The sequence below is a fragment of the Aethalodelphis obliquidens genome, unplaced genomic scaffold (genome assembly GCF_003676395.1).
Source record: "Aethalodelphis obliquidens isolate GAN/ISIS:26980383/991018 unplaced genomic scaffold, ASM367639v1 scaffold70, whole genome shotgun sequence".
In the NCBI taxonomy this organism is placed as follows: Eukaryota; Metazoa; Chordata; class Mammalia; order Artiodactyla; family Delphinidae; genus Aethalodelphis; species Aethalodelphis obliquidens.
This window is the reverse complement of record NW_020838014.1, coordinates 4,233,507-4,254,567: the sequence shown is the minus strand read 5'-3', so window position 1 is coordinate 4,254,567 and position 21,061 is coordinate 4,233,507. Positions and strand designations below refer to the sequence as shown.

The 21,061-nt window shown below is 42.7% G+C and overlaps 1 protein-coding gene across 6 annotated transcripts in view; it reads right to left on the bottom strand.

Moving 5' to 3' along the window:
* SLC22A15 (solute carrier family 22 member 15) overlaps window positions 1-21,061 on the bottom strand; it is an 88,472-nt gene that overhangs the window by 57,772 nt on the left and 9,639 nt on the right. For all 6 annotated transcript variants that reach the window (XM_027091167.1, XM_027091161.1, XM_027091163.1 and 3 more), the window contains exon 2: window positions 17,682-17,894. In XM_027091167.1, coding sequence (XP_026946968.1) covers window positions 17,682-17,894 — 213 coding nt within the window. The remainder of the gene's footprint in view (window positions 1-17,681; window positions 17,895-21,061) is intronic.

Sequence of the window (21,061 nt, the reverse complement as noted above, 5' to 3'; positions counted from 1 at the left end):
ATAATGGAAAAGGATATGAAAAAGAAGGTATATATATATATAAAATTGACTCACTTTGCTGTACAGCAGAAATTAACACAACACTGTAAATCAACTATACTTCAAGAAAATAAATTTAAAAAAAAAAGAAAAGTTGCTCTAGGTGCAATTCAGAGAATGGAAGATAACTGTAAGCATGGGTGTGGGAAGACCTGTCAAGGTCATTACAGTGATCCAGGCCAGCTGGACAAGGTGGAGACCTCAGAGAACAGAACAGATTCAAGCCGGATATACTAAGGCTGACTCATCCATGAGCAGGTATTATCTGACACCACTAGTATGGACTAGATCAACCACAGATTGAGTGAAGCTTGAGATAAGGTGGTAACAAAATATGTTTTAAGCATCTCCCTTGAAATCATCAAACCTTAAGCTTTAAGGAACTGTCACAAATCATTTTTCTGACACGGCAGAAATATAATTTGAAAAAATTAATTATTGCTTTAAAATGGATTGCATGCTTATATAATCCTAAAAATAAAATTAACATCTGAGTAATAAAAATATATATCCAAGATGTGTCACAGACATGTAGATCAATGGAACAGAATAGAGAGCCCAGAAATAAACCCATGCATATATGGTCAATTAATTTACAAAAAAGGAACCAAGAATATACAATGGGGAAAGGACGGTCTCTTCAATAAATGGTATTGAGAAAACCAGATGCAAAAGAATGAAACTGGACCCCTATCTTACACCATACACAAAGATTAAAAAAAAAAAATCCAAGTGGATTAAAGACTTGAGGGTAAGACCTGAAACCATAAAACTCCTAGAAGAAAACATAGGTGGTAATAAGTTCCTGGACATTAGTTTTGGAGATAAGTTTTTGGATTTTGACACCAAAAGTAAAGGCAACCAAAGTAAAAATAAACAAGTGGGACTATATCAAACTGAAAAGCTTCTGCACAGCAAAGGAAACCATCAACAAAATGAAAAAGCAACCTAGTGAACAGGAGAAAATATCTGCAAATCATATATCCAATAAAGGGTTAATACCCAAAATATATGAAGAACTCATATAATCCAATAGCAAAACCCCCAAACAATCCGATTAAAAATTGGGCAGAGGATCTGACTAGACATTTTTCCAAAGAAGACATACAGATGGCCAATAGGTACATGAAAAGGTGCTCAACATCACTAATCATCAGGGAAATGCATATCAAAGCCACAATGAGATATACCTGCTAGAATGGCTATTATCAAAAAGATAAGAAACAAGGTTGGTGAGGATGTGGCGAAAAGGGAACCCATGCGCACTGCCGGTGGGAATATAAATTGGTTCAACCACCGTGGAGAACAGTATGGTGGTTCCTCAAAAAATTAAAAAATAGAACTACCATATGATCCAGCAGTTCTGAGTATTTATCCAAAGAAAATAAAAATACTAACTAGGAAAGACATACGCACCCCCATATTCATTGCAGCATTATTTACAATAGCCAAGATATGGAAACAACCTCATATTCATCAATAGATAAGTGCATAAAGAAAATGTGATATATACATGTGAATATTATTCAGCTATGAGAAAGAAGGAAATTCTGATATGTGCAACAATATGAATGGACTTGAGAGCATTACGCTAAGCGAAATAAGTCAGAGAAAGATAAACAAATACTGTATGATCTCATTTATATGTGGACTCTAAAAAAGAAAAGAAAAGCTCACAGATACAGAGAACAAACTGGTGGTTGCAGGGAGGGGCAGGGGCAGGGGCACAAAATGGGTGAAGGTAGTCAAAAAGTTCAAACTTCCAGTTATAAAATAGGTAAGCCATGGGGAGACCATGCACAGCATGGTGCCTATAGTTAATACCATATTGCACATTTGAAAGTTGCTAGGAGAGTAGATCTTAAAAGTGCTCATCACAAGAAAAAAAATTTTGTAACTATGTATGGTGAGGGATGCAAGCTAGACTTATTGCGGTCTTTCACAATATTAAAAATATTGAATCGTTATGTTGTACACCTGAAATGAGTATAATGTTGAACGTCAATTATATTTCAATTCAAAAAAGATATGTCAAATGGGAGTATGCCACCTCGAACCAAATAATTAATAACCATCCAACTTTCATACAATATTCTCCTCTAATCCAAAACAACCACCTTTTAAAATAGATATTTATTATTCCCATTTTATAGATGATACAAACTGCAGCTCAGACACAATCACACAAGCAGTGGATTCTGGCCCTAACGCCAAGACATCTGCCTCAAAATCTTCTTTGAGCACCATATGTTTGAATTAGTTGAGTCTTAGAATTCTGGAGCTAACTAGTGATATAACAGTATATTTGAGCATGTTAAACCACAAGCACAGAAATTACAATATGCTGGGTAAAAACTTTCTATTTTTGGGCTTCCCTGGTGGCGCAGTGGTTGAGAGTCCACCTGCCAATGCAGGGGACACGGGTTCGTGCCCCGCTCCGGGAAGATCCCACATGCCGCGGAGCGGCTGGGCCCATGAGCCATGGCCGCTGAGCCTGCCGGGAGAGGCCGCAACAGTGAGAGGCCCGCATACTGCAAAAAAAACAAAAAAAAAACCAACAAATAAAACAACTTTCTATTTTTTAGCATGTGTTCCATTCAGGAAGCTATGGAAAAAATCAAATGAAGATTAGAAGAAATACTAGAAATAAGAAGATCCTTATGGCTTAGGGTAACAGAACCAGGGGTAGGCAGAAAGGAGAGGGAAAAGAGAAAAGGAAGATGGCATGTCAAATATGAAGTGAAGGTTCCATGGCCTGGGTGCTTGGGAAATGACAAGGAAAAGGATGGGCATGAGGAGATGTGAATAATTAATTTTAAAATCAACTTCCAAGTTGGTTTTGTTTATTTATTTACTCATTTTTTGGAGTAGATTTAGTTCATTCTACAGTGTATGCTTTGAATACAAACACTTAATAAAATTTCTAACTTTTAATTGAACTTTTTTTTTTAACATCTTTATTAGAGTATAATTGCTTTACAATGGTGTGTTAATTGAACTTTTATCCTTTACTTACTGTCTATCTGACACCCTGGTGTAGCCACATGGACACAAACAAACCATCCCCAGGTTGCTTTCTTTTCCTTCCTCTGCCGAATAGTCCTGCACTGCCTTATCCTTCCCCACTGGCCTAGAACGCAGATTATAAGAGATGTTTCTTAAGTTGGTCATGAATATTAGGAAGACTTCTTTGGAGCAAGAAGGACCCTTAGACACACATCCAGCCTCTGCTCTGAGCAACTTCTCATTGGCAGTCAATGTCATGAATTTGTCGGTCTCTGCTTCAGTTTTCCCTTGTGACCTGAGCTGCCCATTTCTGCCCCCCCCCGCCGTGCCCCCCCCCCACTAATGTATGGTGACATTTCATGGAACAGGGGTTGAGAAACATGCTATAACCAGAGACCTCTCTAATGGAAGGGGAGGTGCATGGTAAATAAAAGCCCTTTCCCCTGAGGTTTCTCAAGCGTGGGTCATTTCCCTCCCCCAAGGAGGTTGTGCCCTTCCCGTCTTCCTTGCTTTGGCCATCAGTAGGTGAATGATTCTGCATTAGCCACACATGAATAATGTAGGACCATGCCTTGCAGCCGCCCAGGGAGGGCACCACTCCCCAAAGGAAAACAAACATTACTCACTCCACTTTTTCCGAGAAGCCTGCTACCTTACAGAAACTGACTACTCTTCCTGTGGGCTGTGCCCCTGCCCCCCACGCCTGTCCCCAACCCCGCCTCAACCCCTAATGAGCTCCTATTCACCCTTCCTCCTCCTGTGAAGTCCTGCCTGACTCAGGGAGCAGGGCTGACCACTCTGTCTTTTCTGCCTTCTCTCCTATTTTTGCTTCTGCTGTGATGTATGGTGAATTATATGTTTACTTGTCTCTTCCCCTATGATGCTGAGTTTCCTAAGGGCATATTTACATCCCAAGTGCTTACGTGGCAGTGCCAGCACTAATTAAATATTTGCCGAACTATCTATGCAATAAGAGTGAATGCTAGAGTCTTACAGGCATCTTCATATACACTATCTCAATGTCACGACTTCAAGCATCAAGTTGTAAGTTTACATACACCTGGGAAACTATCTAGCTCGTCCTCTTTTCCTGGGAGCCACTGAATGGCTTTCTCGTAAAAGGGAATGTGAGGGAGATTTGGAATTTGAGGGGTTTTCCGTCCTCCTAGAGCCAATCTGACAAACGGAACACTTCAGTTTCATCTTTAGCCCTACATTAATGAGAAAGAAAGATAAGGAGAAACATAACTACGGCAGTTTTCTGCAAACGTGGCTGAAAAAGCTGTAAAGGCAAACTCTGTGCCATTGGAACATCTACTTCCCAGTGCCCGAGTGATCGAAGCGGTGTGGCCCTGAAAGCAATTTCGCTGGTCCACAGATACCCCACTAGAAGCACGGGGATCTCGCAGGGGTAAGAACTTTGCCACAGACGATACACAGAGTATCAGTGAGCCCGCAAGCCAGGCAGTGGCTCTAGCAGGTCGGAGAGGGGCACCCAAGCCCCGCATCTGGCTGCTGTGTCTCTTCCAAAGACACACTCACTCACGAGCCCAGAGGAAGTCACTAGTCCCAACTCAGCCTCCCCTGGAAGGGGGGACAGAACCCATGGCTACTCAGGGGTGTAGCCTGCCTGACCATAAAGAAAAAAGACTAAAGCAGCTTCCGCGGGCTGACCGGTGGGCCAATGAAAATGGGCAAAGAAGACTGGGCACGTGTTATTGAGCAAGCTCCTTTTCGCCCCAAGTCCTGCTTTGATGAACTCTAAGTCAGATCACCAGCACCAGAGCCCGAACCAGACTGACTCCCCGCGTGTCAGTATTTCAAGGCCGCAGGACAGGATCAGACAGTAGCTTTCCCCACACCCCTGCAGTGCATCCCCCAGGGCTCTGCACAACCGGTGCACAACTGTTCTGAGAAAAATTCTGAATGGTTCTGGTAACAATTCCAGCCAAACTTCAGCCCTCCGCTGTTCCCTATGTCCCATAAAAATATTTACGGCTTCGTACAGGAAAATCTCCCTTCTACGTTAGAAGCCTCCTGTGATTAGGGAGTACTTGGACAGGGTAGTTCAGGAACAGTTTCACGGTGATTAACTAACTTGCTTCATTTCAATGTAGTTGTCACTCTGAATTACCACTTAATGGGTGAAGTGTGCAGCCTATAACAATCAGTAGTACAGGCATAAGGAAGCAAGACATTAAAAAAAATTAGCCCCTAAAGCAATTATTGCAGTGAATTTTTCAAATAGTTTTAATACTCTGTCTTTTGACCCCAGGGTATGGCTTGGGGAAAATATATTAATCTCAAGATAATCATCAGTCAATTTCAGTTCTTCAATATCCACAATGATATTAAAGATTCCAACCTTACTCTTTTTGGTTGCAAACATGAATTGAGCATGATAATTGTGTGTCTCCATGATATTTGGTGCTTTCTGAATGAGTCACAGCTCAGGGAACAATTTGAATACAGCAGACAGCAATTTGCTACATAAATTCACCCCGATGGCTATTAGCTCATTTTAAAGTAGTCAAGACTCATAGATTAGAGGGTTTTTTTTTTGCATTAATACCAAGTTAATCACATCTACATAACCTTTTATTCACCCTTCCCCAAAACCCTCCATGAATAACTTCTGCGAGGCCTGACCTGAATGTAATAAGGTAGAGGGTAGGAGTTTTCAAATGTGTATTTTTAAGACAATCTCCTTACACTATAGCGTTCTGTAGACTCTATCTTGATATTTATTTTCAGGAATTTAATATGAGAAGTCAACAAGACTTTATAATTTTTTTTAACTCTCATTTTATACCGAATAATTTCAATATGAAACATGTATTATCTACATACACAGACTGTATACTAAGGATATTTACCAACTTACCGGCAAAGTTTGAGTGCTGCTTTTAATATCACCACTTTGGAAATTTGAAGGAACAATTGAAAAACTAGAGCAGTAAGCAAAAGTAAAGTAATGCTAAGCAACCAGGTGGAGGGTTTGGCTGGGGCTGCACTCCACCATAGTAAAGGGGATGCGACTGGGAGCAAGCGTAGGGAGAGCAGCAGCTCCTCAAGGACACTGGCTGAAGAGTGGCTGACGCTGCCATCCCTCCTGGCACCGCTGCCCCTCGATCATCACCTCATTATTCTGCCCTCTGCTGCTGTTTCCCTGCTAACTCTTGTCATTCTGGTAGCGGCAGCAGGAAACCTGGACGCCACCCATACCACCGGCGCCAAACCACTCCCGGACTTGGAACACCACCCGACTGGGGCTCTGATGTCCTAGGTAGAAGTGGAGTGTGTGAACCTGCGTGGAACTCACACACTCTGAGCGCTGGAGATGAGGGCACACAGGGGGGACACTTTATTTGTACCTTGAAATAAAATGACTTCAGGGAAGACATGAGATTCTGCACTGAAAATGCAAAGCAGACAAGCCTCGCGCTGGGTCTATGTGGACATATGCAAAGAGATGTGGTGATGCTATGAACACCAGGGCGACAGGCTGCTGAGTTCTGAACATGCAGGCGAACCGCTGAGGGGCATGGGAGTTGTTGCTTGTTTTATTTGATTCTTTGTTATTTTTGGGTAGATCAGGACACGTGTAAGTTTATTTGGGCTTGACAATTATGAAAGCTGAACTGAATCGTTACTACTTCTGTAGTACTTGTGTGATTTGTTTGTGTGGGTCCGCTAGCCAGGATCCTTGTGAGCTGGATACAAATAGCCTGACTCCCTGCCCCCCTCCCTGACTCTGTCACATGCCACTGTAGAAAGGCCACAGAAATCAGTGGCCACGCTCCTCCATTTACCAACCGTGACACTAACTCACCCAGCTACTCTGAACCCGGACAGTCATATATTTTTCATTTGCAAGCCGCGATACAAACATTACGATTGTTTGCCCTTCTCCCTTAGAATTTGCTCTGTCAGAGGCAATTTCAAGCAGGCAACTGGCAGCCGGGGGAGGTGAGCATCTACTTTGCTTAGCTTTCAACCCAATGTGTGTGCACCATGTGCTATCACCCACAGTCACCCTGCTAACCTTCACTCTCACCGATCCATGCACCCACACTCCCATCCGCTCCTCCCAGGCAAAGCTCAGCTCTTGCCCCATTCCCCATGGAAGGGCTCGCGCAGCTGGCAGGGCTGGCTGTTGGCGGCAGAGTGCTGGGCCCTGGCCTCTGTTCCTCTTCAGTGATAGCAGCACAGCGCCCAGCTCTTTTCATACTGAAATGCCAACTGAGGCGCCATTCAAAACTAAAGGCTTCTGTTTGTTAAGAGGAAAAAAAAAAGAGTTTGAAAATCACTGGTGTAATGGGAAGAATATGGGCTGGCCCATTGAGTCCCAGGTCAGTGGCTTATTAAATATGTGATTTAGGGCAATTTAAAAAATTCTCTACATGTCAGTTGTTTAATCTACAGGGTAGGGCTGCTGGCAGGAGTAAATAAGCAGCACACGTGGAAGGCCCCTGGGAGGGGGCCTCTCACACGAGAGGGCATTGGGAAGTAGTCACGGTTATCTGCCTCTTCACGCGCCTCTACCTAGTAACGCTTACAAGACTCATCATCTCACCCACAAACTCTCTGCCAAGTATGCAACAGTCTCGTTGCAGCTGAGGAGCCTGTGGGGACTGTGGACTTCTGTCCCACTGTGCAGCCAGCGATGCCACCCGTGCTCCTCCATCACCAGGGCAGACAGGCCACAGCCACCCTTGCAAGCATGAACCCACACAGGCTGGGAGCAGCCGGTTGAGAATCTGGGATGCTCCAAGAGAATTCACCCTAAACCGTGACCCCCAGACTCTCCATGGAACACCCCCTGGAGATCCCACGGAGCGGCACATTGATATCAACCAGCTGTGCAGCTGGGCAGGCCCCCTACCCCGCACGTATAGCTCTGGAGCACCTGCTGGAGACTGAAGGTCACTTTCTGCGCAGGGGATGTTTGCGCCTTGAGACACAACTCGGAGGTGGAGAACTGTCTGACCTTCTGATGGCATGGGAACATAATGTGTGCTTCTATACCGTGGGGGGGAAGTATCGTGTATTTATAAATCTATAGTGGTATATGTATAATCAATATGGATAACTGTATATGCAAGTATATGTATCTCAGTGGAGCGACATAGGTGGGAATGAGAAAGAGGACAGGCGAGTAACCAGGAAGACGGAGAGAAGGCAGGGAAGAAAATGTAAAAGAGAAAGACACATGGAGATATACACAGAGAGGCAGAGACAGAAACATCAGAGAAAGAGACGGAAAGGCAATTCAGAGACAGCCAGTGAGACAGAGACACAGAGAAAGGCAGAGATGAAGAAATGGGATAAATACAGAGAGACAGAAACTGAGATGGAGAGAGCTAGGGATAGACAGAAACAGATTCAGAAAGACGAAATGCCAGAGACAGAGGGATACAGGAAACAAGGAGGGAGAAAAGGAGGAGGGAAGGAAGGAAAGCAGGCAGGCAGACACAGAGTTACAGTCTGACAAAGACAGATTGCAGGAGGGACAGTCACTCACAGACACACGCAGTGGTAATAAGAAGAGGGACCTGAGGCTACTATCACGGGTAGGTCAGGTAAGGGCCATCTTAGCCCTTTATCTCCTCTTTCTCTGAGCTGCTTTACAGACCTTCAGCACTTGCTAGGGAAGCTATCTAATTCCATTTCTCCTGCATCTACCAACTCTTTGTCCTGGAAATAGTAGCCCTCAGGGCTCCCTTCCCTCCATATTCAGCCTCCAGTCAAGCAGTGTTAAGGGTGAGCCTCCCAGGTACCAGCACAGCAGAGGAGCTGGTGACCAGGGTGCCCATTCCTGCCGTCCCAGAGCATAGGGTCTGACAGCACTCTCCTTCTCTGTATCAAGGGTTTCTCTGGCATTGGGCAAGTAGTCATTGCTCAATGACATTTGCTAAGAATTGTGTCCCTCCAGTGATATCTAAAAGGGCTCCTGGGCTTCCCTGGTGGCACAGTGGTTGAGAGTCTGCCTGCCGATGCAGGGGACACGGGTTCGTGCCCCGGTCCGGGAAGATCCCACATGCCGCGGAGCGGCTGGGCCCGTGAGCCATGGCCGCTGAGCCTGCGCGTCCGGAGCCTGTGCTCCGCAACAGGAGAGGCCACAACGGTGAGAGGCCCGCGTACTGCAAAAAAAAAAAAACAACATAAACATAAAAGGGCTCCTAATCACGATTTCCTAAGTATTCATTTAATTCAATTCTACTGAAATTTGTTGAGTGTCTGTGATGCTGAAGCATAGTGCTGCTATGTTATCTAATTTACTTTAAAGTATTAAGCACGTTCAGTGGGATATTCTGTATCAATGTTAGGTCAAGCTTTCACCCTGGTACTACGAGCATTCTCATTAAGGTTGCATTGTCCACTGGTGGTCAGCTGGCCTTCCCTTCAGAAAGCCCATTCTTCAGAGGGAGCTACTACAAGGGCTTCTGTAATCATTGTCTCTATCAACAATGGGTGCTTTGCTTATTCTTGATTAAAATAGTGGCCTGTTGACTAGCAATGATGAATATAAAACATAGGCTATCCCTAGTGAAATTAAAAACATTCAAGATACACAGATTAGCTCAACATATTTTAGAGACACTCACTACCTTTCCATGAATTTTAGAGATAATCCAATGTGTTCTGTACTCTATCTATAGGGGTGATGCCCTAGGTTAAAACCCCTCCTTGGTCCTGAGCCAATATGAACTCTGGAAGTTTCCGTGTGCTTGAAGCTGATGGGAAGTACTATTTTCCATAGTACCCTGACTATGGAAAACTGGGGTTTTCCTGTAGCGACCTGCCATACAAGCAGTGTACAGAACACCTATAAAAGCAGAGCTGAGACTTCTAACGCCTGCAAGATAGTTTATTTTGAGCATCCTTGAGAATAAGAATTGAGTTAATAAGTTAATAAGTTCATTTATACACGTGGCAGAATTTGGTTTGAGATCCACTTTCATTGTAATGTGTTTAATGGATTTGTTGGAAAGCAGACCGATGGCTCTCACCCATTTCAAAATCCTATGGGGGCAATAAATAGAACCAGGGCTTTTTGGAGAAATACCTAATCCCACAGTTGGAGCAGGGAGATGCAAGATAAACCTGGACTATTTTGTTACGTCAAAAATTTTCGAAGTGCTCAAAAAAATTAAAAAAATAAAATAAAAGATGGACACATCAAAAGGACACAGGACTTTCAGCTCCAGGAAGGCGGAGTAAACATGAATATAAAAATTAGGCTAAACATAGGAGCAAACATACTGTGATACTGTGATTTATAGCAGAAATATATATTTGGTCATTCAGATGACCAAATGCAGACATATTTGTCATGTATATTTGGTCTCCATTCATAGCTGCTGACTCACAGCTCCCAAAACCCTTGGAATTCCTGAGCTTAGGTTAAGAGCAATGGGTTAATTGTCTCTTGTCCTTAGCTCCTGAAAACTGCTTCAGGGAATATGACTTTGGGTCCCACCCAAGGGTGGAGGCTGGTTGCCAAGGGGAACCAACCACGTGATTAGAGGGTTAGATCTTTTACTCTCAACCCCCATCCCTCCCCCCAAACTCTAGGGAGAGGAGAGGAGCTGGAATTTAAACCAATCACCAACTGCCAATGATTTAATCAATCATGCCTACGTAATGAAGCCTGCATAAAAACCCAAATGGAGGGTGTTCGGAGAGCTTCTGGGCTGGTGAACACGTGGAGGTTGGGGAGAGTGGCGCTCAGAGAGCATGGAAGCTCTGCACTGTTTCCCCATGCTCTGTCCTATGCAGCTCTTCATCTGGCTGTATCCTTTAATACCTTTCCTTTAATATCCTTTCATAATAAACCAGTAATCTAGTAAGTAAACGGTTTTTTCCTGAGTTCTGTGATCCATTCTAGCAAATTAATTGAGCCTGAAGAGGAGGTCATGGGAACTTCTGATTTATAGTCAGATGGTCAGAAGCACCGGTAACCTGTGTTTGCGACTGGCATCTGAAGTAGAGGGCAGTCTCGTGGAGCTGAGCCCTTTACCTGTGGAATTCCATTCTGTCTCTGGGTAGATAGTATCAGAATTGAGCTGAATTCTCGCACATACTGCTGGCATCCGAGAACTGCTTGTTGGAATTGGGTCCAGGAACTCTTTCGCATGTACTTTTCCTTGTTTCCCCTACTATGTACTACTAAAAATCCTGGACATTATACATAAAATAAACATTAAGACAACTCTGCAAGGTGGAGAGAAGACCAGCTAAGGACCTTGGGACTCAAGGAATGGTGCAGTGGTGAGTTCCCTGGGTTTCCCTTTACCTCACACACCCAGACTGGGTACTGGAGAAGCCAGAGACTCAGAAATGCTAAGAGGAGCCACAAAAGAAGTCCCAGTGAGGTCTGCTCTCTAGCAAAAGGCCCAGGAGAGGGGCAGCCCAGCAAGACAAAAGACTTTTGGGCAATCACTGCTTTATTCTGGCCAATTACCACCCCCAAAAAAATAAACGAATAAACCTACCAACTGGGGCTCCAACCCCATCTACACCAGCAAAGTCTAAGTGGGAAACCGAGGCTTCCGCCTGGTCAGGCAGTGATGAGTCGCTCCACCCCACCCCACCTAGGTGGTGTCACGAAAGACAAGTAGGAGCCAGCACTTTCATTCCTGCCAAAGCTCCCCTCCCTCCTGCCCCAGTACCACCACCGCCACCACCACCAGTGTCAGTGGAGACCACGTGGGGAGACTGGATTTCACTGCCGGTAGTAATGAAACACCCTTCCCTTCTTCCTGTGCCAGAGCAGTGTCATAGAAAGCCAGCTAAAATAGAAGGCTTAAATAAGACACAGTATCTCTTAGCCTAATCCCCCAAACTTCAGGTTTCAAACAAAAATAATCTGTCATACCAAGAAGTAGAAGAATCTCAAAGTAGAATGAAAAAAGACAACCACTGAGATGATAGAGATTATAGAAATAACTGACAAAGATCTTAGAGCGGCCATCATAAGCACTTGTAAACATGCTTGAAATAGATGACAAAATAAAAAGACTCAACGAAGATAAAGTCTCAGCAAAGAAAGAGGATATATAAAAAAAAAAATAGAAAATTTTAAACTAAAAGATACAATGAATGGATTCAACAGCAGAATAGAGGAAAGAATCAGTAAACTTGAAAATACAACAACAGGAAATACCCAATCTGAAAACAAAGATAAAATAGACTGAAAAGAAAAAAAGAACAAACCTTCAGGGATCTGTGGGGCTGGAACAAAAGAATTAACATTTTTGTCACTGGAGTTCTAGAGGGAAAGGAGAAAGAGGGAAGTACTAAAAAAAAAAAAAGTACATGAACAAATAACAGCTGAGTATCTCCCAATTTAAGAGATATAATCCTGAAGATCCAAGAAGCTCAGAAAACTCCAAATAAGATAAACCTGAAGAAATCCATACCAAGAAACATCACAATCTAACTTTTAAAAACTAAAGACTGAAAAAACCTTAAAAGTAGCAAGAGAGAAATGACACCTTCCCTATAGGGGAAAAAAAAATTCAAATACCATATTTTTCATCACAAATCATAAAGGCCAGAAGGAAGTAGCACAGGAGTTTTTAAATGCTGAAAGAAAAGAACTGTCAACGAAGAATTTTATAACTAGTGAAAACAAGAGATGAAGGGGAAACCAGGATATTCTCAGATAAAGGTAAACTAAAAGAATTTGTCGCCATCACAACTACCCTAAAACAATGGCTAATGAAAATTCTCTAAAAAGAAAGAAAACATAAAAGAAGGGACTTTGGAATATCAGGAAGGAAGAAAGAACAATGTAAATACAACACACTTTCCTTCTCCTCTTGAGTTTTCTAAATTATGCTTGATCGTTCAATGAAACACAATGTTGGTTCTTTAAAAAGAACCGTAAAATTGACAAAACTCTATCAGGACAGATGGGTAACTAAATATGAAAGGACACAAATCACCAATATCAGGTAATAAAAGGGGATATCATTTCAGACTCTGCAGACATCAAAAGGATAATAAAGTAATACAATGAACAACGCTACACACATATTTTTGAAAACTTAGATGAAATGGACCAATTCTCTGAAAATCACAAACTGCCCCAACTCACAACACAATAGAGCTCATTTAAATAGTCTTATAACTTTTGAGGAAATTGAATTCATAATTTTAAAACCCCCAAAAAAGAAAACTAAAGACCCAGATGATTTTATTGGATAATTCTCCCAAATGTTTAAAGGACTAACACCAATTCTATATGAAAAGCCAAAGGAACTAAAACAATCTTGAAAAGGAATAAAGTGAGAGGAACCAATCTACCTGTACATAAGACTTATTGTATAACTAAAGTAATATAATTAAACCTAGATGAGTCTGTAGAGAATTATGCTGAGTGAAAAAAAAAGTGCTGATCCCAAAAGGCTACATGTATGATTCCATTTTTATAATATTCTTGAAATGATGAAATTAAAGTATAGGAGAAAAGATTAGTGGTTACCAGGGAAATTAGATAGTGCTGGGGAGGGAGGAAAGTGGGTGTGGCTATATATAAATATATATGGTAACAGATCCTTGTGGTGATGGAAATGTTCTGTGTCTTAGCCGTATCAATGTCGTTATCCTGGCTGTGATAGTATATTATGATTTTACAAGCTGCTACCATTGGGAAAAACTGGGCAAAGCATTCACAGAATTTACTGTATTATTTCTTGCGACTGCATGTAAATCTACAATTATCTCAAAATAAAAACTTTAATTATAAAAAAAGGAGACAAGAGCCAGCTTGAAGAGGTTCCCACTGGTAAATTGGGGATAATTTGAGCACCAAAATAATTAAAAGCTGTAATAAATTATAAATAATTGAAAAGACTAGGAATCCACTAGTACATACTAATGACAGAGAGCTAGAGAGATGGAGAGAGAGAGAGAGAAAAGAAGAGGGAGATGAAGAGGAAGAGATAGAGACAGACAGGCAGACAGATGGACAAGGAAGAAGAAAGGGCTGTTGCTTACAGCAAAATCTAAAAAGACAAAAAACAAAAAATGAACCCAAGCTCTGACATATAAAGAACAGACTGTAGTTGCCAGAGGCAAGAGGTGAGGGGGCAGCTGAAATGAGTGAAGGGGGTCAAAAGGTACAAACTTCCAGTTATAAAATAAATAAGTCACAGGGATGTTATGTACAGCAAGGTGACCACAGTTAATACTGTATTGCACATCTGAAAGTTCCAAAGAGAATAGATCTTAAAAGTTCTCATCAGAAGGAAAAAAAAATTTTGTAACCACGTATGGTGAGGAATGTTAACTAGACTTGTTACGGTGATTTTTTCGTGATAGAAATAGCAAATCATTATGTTGTACAACTGAAACTACTATAATGTTATATGTCAATTATACCTAAATCAAAATAAAAAAGCCCAACTGGCAAATGTAGAGGAAGCACTAGAGTTAAGAATTCATCATTTTGTAACCATCATAGTCTAGCTTGGTTTATGAAAAAAATCATCAAAGGATGCTAAGTTGGAGGGAGGGGTTTCTGATAAGGAATAGTAATTTAGCATAATCTTAAAGTGACTCGACTCCACATAGACTACTTATTTCTTGAAATGAAAAGAAAAAAAAAACTGTACAGGGGAGAAATCAGGCAATACCTGGATGGTCAAATTAACATCACCCAAAAAGGGCAGATGAATATTGTGTGTCTCCCGTGTGATCCTCCAAGGACACAACATTACTTGTGTACTAGTCTGACTGTGGATGCATAACCTGAATGAGGAATCATCAGACAGACCCAAAATGGAGAACACTGTTATTTTTAAAAAGGGAGAGATTATACATTCTTCAAAAGTATAATATCATAAAAGAAACAGAAAGGCTGAAGGTGAAAAGATACTAAAAAGCCATGACAACTATATGCAATGTGTGATCCTAAACTGAATTCAATGCAAGAGGGGAAAACCACCGCTATCAAGGACATTACTGGGTCAAGTGGCAAAACTGGGTGTGGATAGTAGATCTGATAAAACTGCAACATCGATGTTAAATTACTTGAAGTTGATAATTGTACTGTGTTTATGTAAGAGAATGTTCTTATTTTTAGGAAATACACACTGAAGTATTTGGGTATAAAAGAACAGCAGTATGTGCAACTTTCAAATGGCTTTAAAAAATTGAGAAGGACAGTAACACCAGTGAGGAAAAATACTACCAACAGATGAAACTAAAGGATATAAGGGTATTCTTTGAACTATTCTTGAAATTTCTGTCAGTTTGAAATTATTTCCAAATAAAATAACTTTTAAAGTTCTTTGGCTTTTGTTAACCTATCAAAAAGAACTAAGAGGGCTTCCCTGGTGGCACAGTGGTTGAGAGTCCGCCTGCCGATGCAGGGGACACGGGCTCGTGCCCCGGTCCAGGAAGATCCCACATGCTGCGAAGCGGCTGGGCCCGTGAGCCATGGCCGCTGAGCCTGCGCGTCTGGAGCCTGTGCTCTGCAACGGGAGAGGTCACAGCAGTGGGAGGCCCGCGTACCGCAAAAAAAAAAAAAAAGAGAACTAAGAGATGTGCATACCAATTTAGATGGGATAGGTCCCTAAAAAGTACAATAATAAGAGCATAGGCTTCTGAGTTAAGACAAATTTGGGTTCAAATCCTAGCTCTGCCCTTATTAGCTGACCTCAAGAAGTCTCAATTTCTTCATCTATAAAATGCAGAAAATAATGCTTACCTCATAAAATTATTTTGAGGATTAAATGAAATAAGGGCTGTAAAATATTACAATGTCTGGCATATAGTCATCATTCCACAATGCTATTTATTATTTTTATAGCTGAGTAGTGGTGATACTTGTGATGGTAGTTATTGTGGTGGTGGCCAGAAAGCCATGGAAATACAAAGACGACCAAAATATGATTCCTGACCTCAAAGGACTTAAAAAAATAGAGCTGAACCACAAACTACAGTGTGTCACATAAGTGCAAACAAACTGTTGCTGGAGCAGAAACAAAAGTGTATTTACTTCTTCTGGGGAGTGGGTCAGGAAAGACTTCTCAGGGAAGGTAATGGTCAAGTGAGCAGTAGAGGGTAGGTTAGGATTTCACCAGGCAGAGGCGAGGGTGAGTGTTTGGGGCCATCCTGACGCAGGTAACAGGTATGGGCTGAGGGCTCAAGGCACATGTGGGAAGCAGGGGAGGCAGAGAGAAGTGTAGAATGGGGCTGGAAAGTACACCCAGGACCAAGCTGGGGAGGGTGAAGGGCTTTGAATGTAACATGTAGGGTTTCACTGTTTTCTGGGTGTGGTGGGAGAACCACTGGAGGTTTTTGGGTAAGGGACGACAGGACTGGATCGTTGTCATGAAAATGCCACTGGGCTAGGGTGTCAGTGTGCAAATGGATAGCTTGTGGAGAGCAGGCAAAGGACACACAGTATTTCAACACTTTAACAACCAGGACCTGTGCTTTCCAGCTGTGCTTGGGCCCTGCACCTCTTATCCCAGGGTTTCTCTTAACCAGACTATCTATCCTCAGCTTATATAACTCAGGCTGGCCCAGACAGTGCTCTCCTTACCAGAACCTTCTTGGCCAGGAAAGTCCCCTTGAAGGTAAGGCTTTCTGCCCACACTGGGCAGTACCATTTGTATTTTATGTTGTACAGTCAAGGTGCCCCATGCAGTCTACACACAGGACTGGACTTAAACATCAACTGTGGATGTTATAGATGAGCCATTACATTTCCCTCTCTTTACTTTGTTAATTTTTGGGGATATAAGAAAAAGACATGGGGACTTCCCTGGTGGCCAGTGGTTAAGAATCCGCCTGCTAATGCGGGGGACACAGGTTCAAGCCCTGGTCTGGGAAGATCCCACACACCACGGAGCAACTAAGCCCGTGTGCCACAACTACTGAGCCTGCAATCTAGAGCCCATGAGCCACAACTACTGAGCCTGCATGCCACAACTACTGAAGCCTGCACACCTAGAACCCGTGATCCACAGCAAGAGAAGCCACCACAATGAAGAGTAGCCCCCACTTGCGGCAACTAGAGAAAGCCCGCGTGCAGCAACGAAAACCCAATGCAGCCAAAAATTAATGAATAAATAAATTAATTAATTTAAAAAAAAAAGAAAAAGACATGAAAGTTTTAATTCACTTTTTTTTTTTTTTTTTTTTTTTTTTGCGGTACGCGTGCCTCTCACTGCTGTGGCCTCTTCCATTGTGGAGCACAGGCTCCGGACGCACAGGCTCAGGGGCCGTGGCTCACGGGCCCAGCCACTCCGCGGCATGTGGGATCTTCCCAGACCCGGGCACGAACCCGTGTCCCCTGCATCGGCAGGCGGACTCTCAACCACTGCGCCACCAAGGAAGCCCTAATTCACTTTTTAAAAGGATACTCTAATCAAAATGGGGCTCTTCTGGAGTTTATGTCTTACTTCATCTATAACTAGTTTGGTAGGACTCATGCTTCTCCCATTTGCAGTAAGAAGGAAGAACAATGTATTTCCCTAGGATATTCTCCCTTAACTCTCAAATTTACTAGAAAGTGATTGGAAGGTGAGCTGAGATTTAAATCAACAGGACCAAACAATGGCTCCAGGGGGCTCATTCAGTGGTCAGAAGGGCCTGTCCCCTGCTCCTGCCATTACCTCGGAGGCGATGGAGGTGAAACTGCTGCTGAAGTGCACGTGCTTGTGCATCTCGCTGCCGTTGGCCGTCAGGAGCCAGGCCCCTAGCGCCTGGTCCTCACCAGCCGACCGGTTGCTGTGGCTCTGGTTCGGCAGGAGCTCCGCCAGGTCCCAGTGGTACGACGGTGTGGCCCCGACCAGCGCAATGAGGATGGCCTCCGTGGCCACGTAGAGCTGAAAAGAGGAAACACAATTAGTAAGCTCACAAACCTTGAAAGAGCAGGTCTCGCTTTTATGTCTGTAGGAGCTACAGAAACGAGACGCTTCAGAAACAAAGGAAAAAAACAAAAGGAAGTTTCCTGATCTACTACTAACGGAGCCATCAGCAATCCCATCTGTAAAGCACCTTCTACTTCCTCCGAAGGTTTTCTTCTACATTTGAGATACATCTGATGCTGAGGACACGGCACATAAATGGTTCCGCAGTGGCAGGGAGTTGGGGAGGGGGTGATATTACTGGCTCTGATTTAGAAGACTAACATTCCAGCTCTTTTCTCCTGACCACTACACCTCAGTTCAGATAAGCAGTCACCGGGGCCCAGGAGTATCTTGGTCTTGAATTCACGATCTAAACAAGAAAACATGTTGTGGCATAGTTAAATGTTTCCAAAAAGTATGTGTTTGTACACACACACACGCACACACACGGGGAGGACAGATGCTCTATTAAATCAGGGAAGCATTATACGCACTTGAGTAGGCACTAAAGTATAGTATACAACTTATAAGATGTAAAAAATTCAAAATCCCAGGGATAGGTACCCACTTTATAACCTTTAGCTGTAGTAATTATTGTTTAGTCTAAACATAGTTTCCCCCTAAAGAAAAAATTATTTCATTCATTCGTTCAAGGAATATTTATTGAGCACATACGACATTTGTCACTGACTGTTTTGGGCTTTCTGGCAATTCACAATTGGGTTTACAAGCTGTTGGGCCCTGTACAGCGTTTTAATGCTATAGATCCATTCATATAACTCTCCTTGGATGACTGTTTCAAGCTTAAAATTTATTAGGAAAACACAGAAATAGTCTGTTCCATAGTGAGACAATCTTATTTGAAGCAATCGCTATTCAAAAAAATTTTTTTAATTAAAAAAAATTATCACTATTAACTTAGAACTTAATGTCTCAAAATAGCTTTAAACAGAGTAAGTGCTTAAAAAACACAAAGCATGTGATTTCGGTACAGCATGTGGTAACACTCCCACTGGATGGACGAGGTGACTGCTGCATGAAAGGATGGAGAGACCTGCCCACAGCATTATCTCCACTGTCAGGGAACTCCCAGCTCCTTCCACACCCTTCTGGAGGGGCATGTTCAGCTGTTAAGGGGATAAGCTAAAGCACCAAAAGAAGAGTAATTTATCACAAGTAGATGATGGAATTACTGACAAGGAAAGAGAAAACAAGTCATGGCGTTGTGTGTGTCACAACAGCTAATGTAAAACCCAAGATGTGATTTTTCCCCTCTCTGCCAAGGCTGCAAGGCTGTAAGGCAGCCCCAATCTATTGTGAGTCGGATGACTGTGGGCCTCTGGAGATGCACAAAGCTGCCACAGGTCAGTCTGCGTGTGTGATTTACGGTAAAACGCAAAGGAAAACACGTTTCTCGGTTTATATTGCTTCCTGGCCCCTATTTGCATACTATTAAGGAAGTTTTCAGGACAGGAGGTAATCAGCTTACAAAAACGGAAACCTTAATAATTACAAGAAGAGGTAGATTACACATTTAGCTATAATTACAAAGCCACTTGCACCCATTTTAGTAACTGCCCTTCCTGATTACAATCTGCTGAAATTTAATTCATGGGTAAAGAAATGAAAAACAAAAAATGGGGAAAAGGGAACTCAGGAGATGATGCAAAACACATGTTCCAGTAAACGCACAGCCTTCAATCTGGCAAACCTAACTAGTTATATTTTTTTCTCTAAGCGTGCTCTTTTCTGCTTTTGTTCGTACCATTCACTTCACCTAGAAAGCACTTTCTTCTGCTGTGAATGTCTGAACCTTTCCCATCCTCCAAGATGTAACTCAGATGCCCCCTCCTCCTTGCCACCTCCTACCACCTTGCCTTCCCTCCAACCCCTCCAGAAGCCCTCTCCTGCTTCTGCTCACCTCCAAAAGTTCCATTTAGACCTTTCTTAGAACCCATATCATTTTCTTCACTGCACTATATGTATCTGCTTGTCTTATTTTTTCTATTGAAATCTACCCTCTCTGAGGGCAGGATCTGTGTCTGATTCACCTTTAGGCTCCCAAAGCAAATAACTCAGGGCCTAGATAGATGATATCACACATTCAACAAGTCCATGGATGAATGAATGACCATAACAGAATACTAATAACAACAGCAAACACTTCTCTAATGCTAACTATATGCCAGGTACCATTCTAAGTACTTGGTGAAAATATGTTAATGCATCTTATTTTTATCTGTATTATTCTAGAATAAGCAATGTTCTGTGTAAAACAGGAAGTGCTCCAAAGGGTCCTCTAATCTGAGGTGTATTTCATTGTGGAGGCTATCAATCTTGGAAGAAACTACAATGTGCAGAAAAAAAGTTAAAAAACAAAGAGGTGGTGCTGATATATACCCTTATTTATAATGCAGGGAGCAGTGAAACCTAGCTAATCAGTATTATCTGTATTAATCAGTATTATCCTTAGCAGTCAGTAGGTTGAAGAAGCACTTTCCTCCTTTCTCACTTTCTCTGCTCTCTTCCTACCCCTCACAATGTTTCCATTACCCACCCCATGTGAGCACACACACACACACACACACACACACACACACACACACAGGGACCTCACAGAATACACAGGGCCATGGCTTTGTGTCACCAGAGGGGTCGGAAACATGCAGCTCTTCCTTGCTGTGCCAGCCTCCATAACGTAGCGTCAGCCTTTCTGTCTTTGACACAAATGGCCATGCCTGGTTTTGCTAAAGGTAAAAGAGAGAGTAGGCAGGCATCTATAATACATGCTAACTATGAAAGGTGAAAGGGACATCATGAGGATTAGGTAAAAGAGGAGATGCTTAAACTCTGCATACAGATTACTGTTAGGTACTTTACACCAGAGCCACATACATGGGTCACATGGTCCTACGAAGTCAAAGATGGTTTAGCCCTGAGCTAGTCCAGGGGATGCACCACCTATACAAGGCACATGGAGCGGTTTTCCTCGGTTTGCGTCTGCGACAATGTCACGGAGCTCTCATCTTGCTTCTTCCCCCAGAGTACAAACACTCTCCCTCTCTTCCCTCTGCTGTGACTCTGTGCACACATTCACTACGTAGCCTTGTCTAGAGAATTGCACCCATCAGCAGATGGGTCTT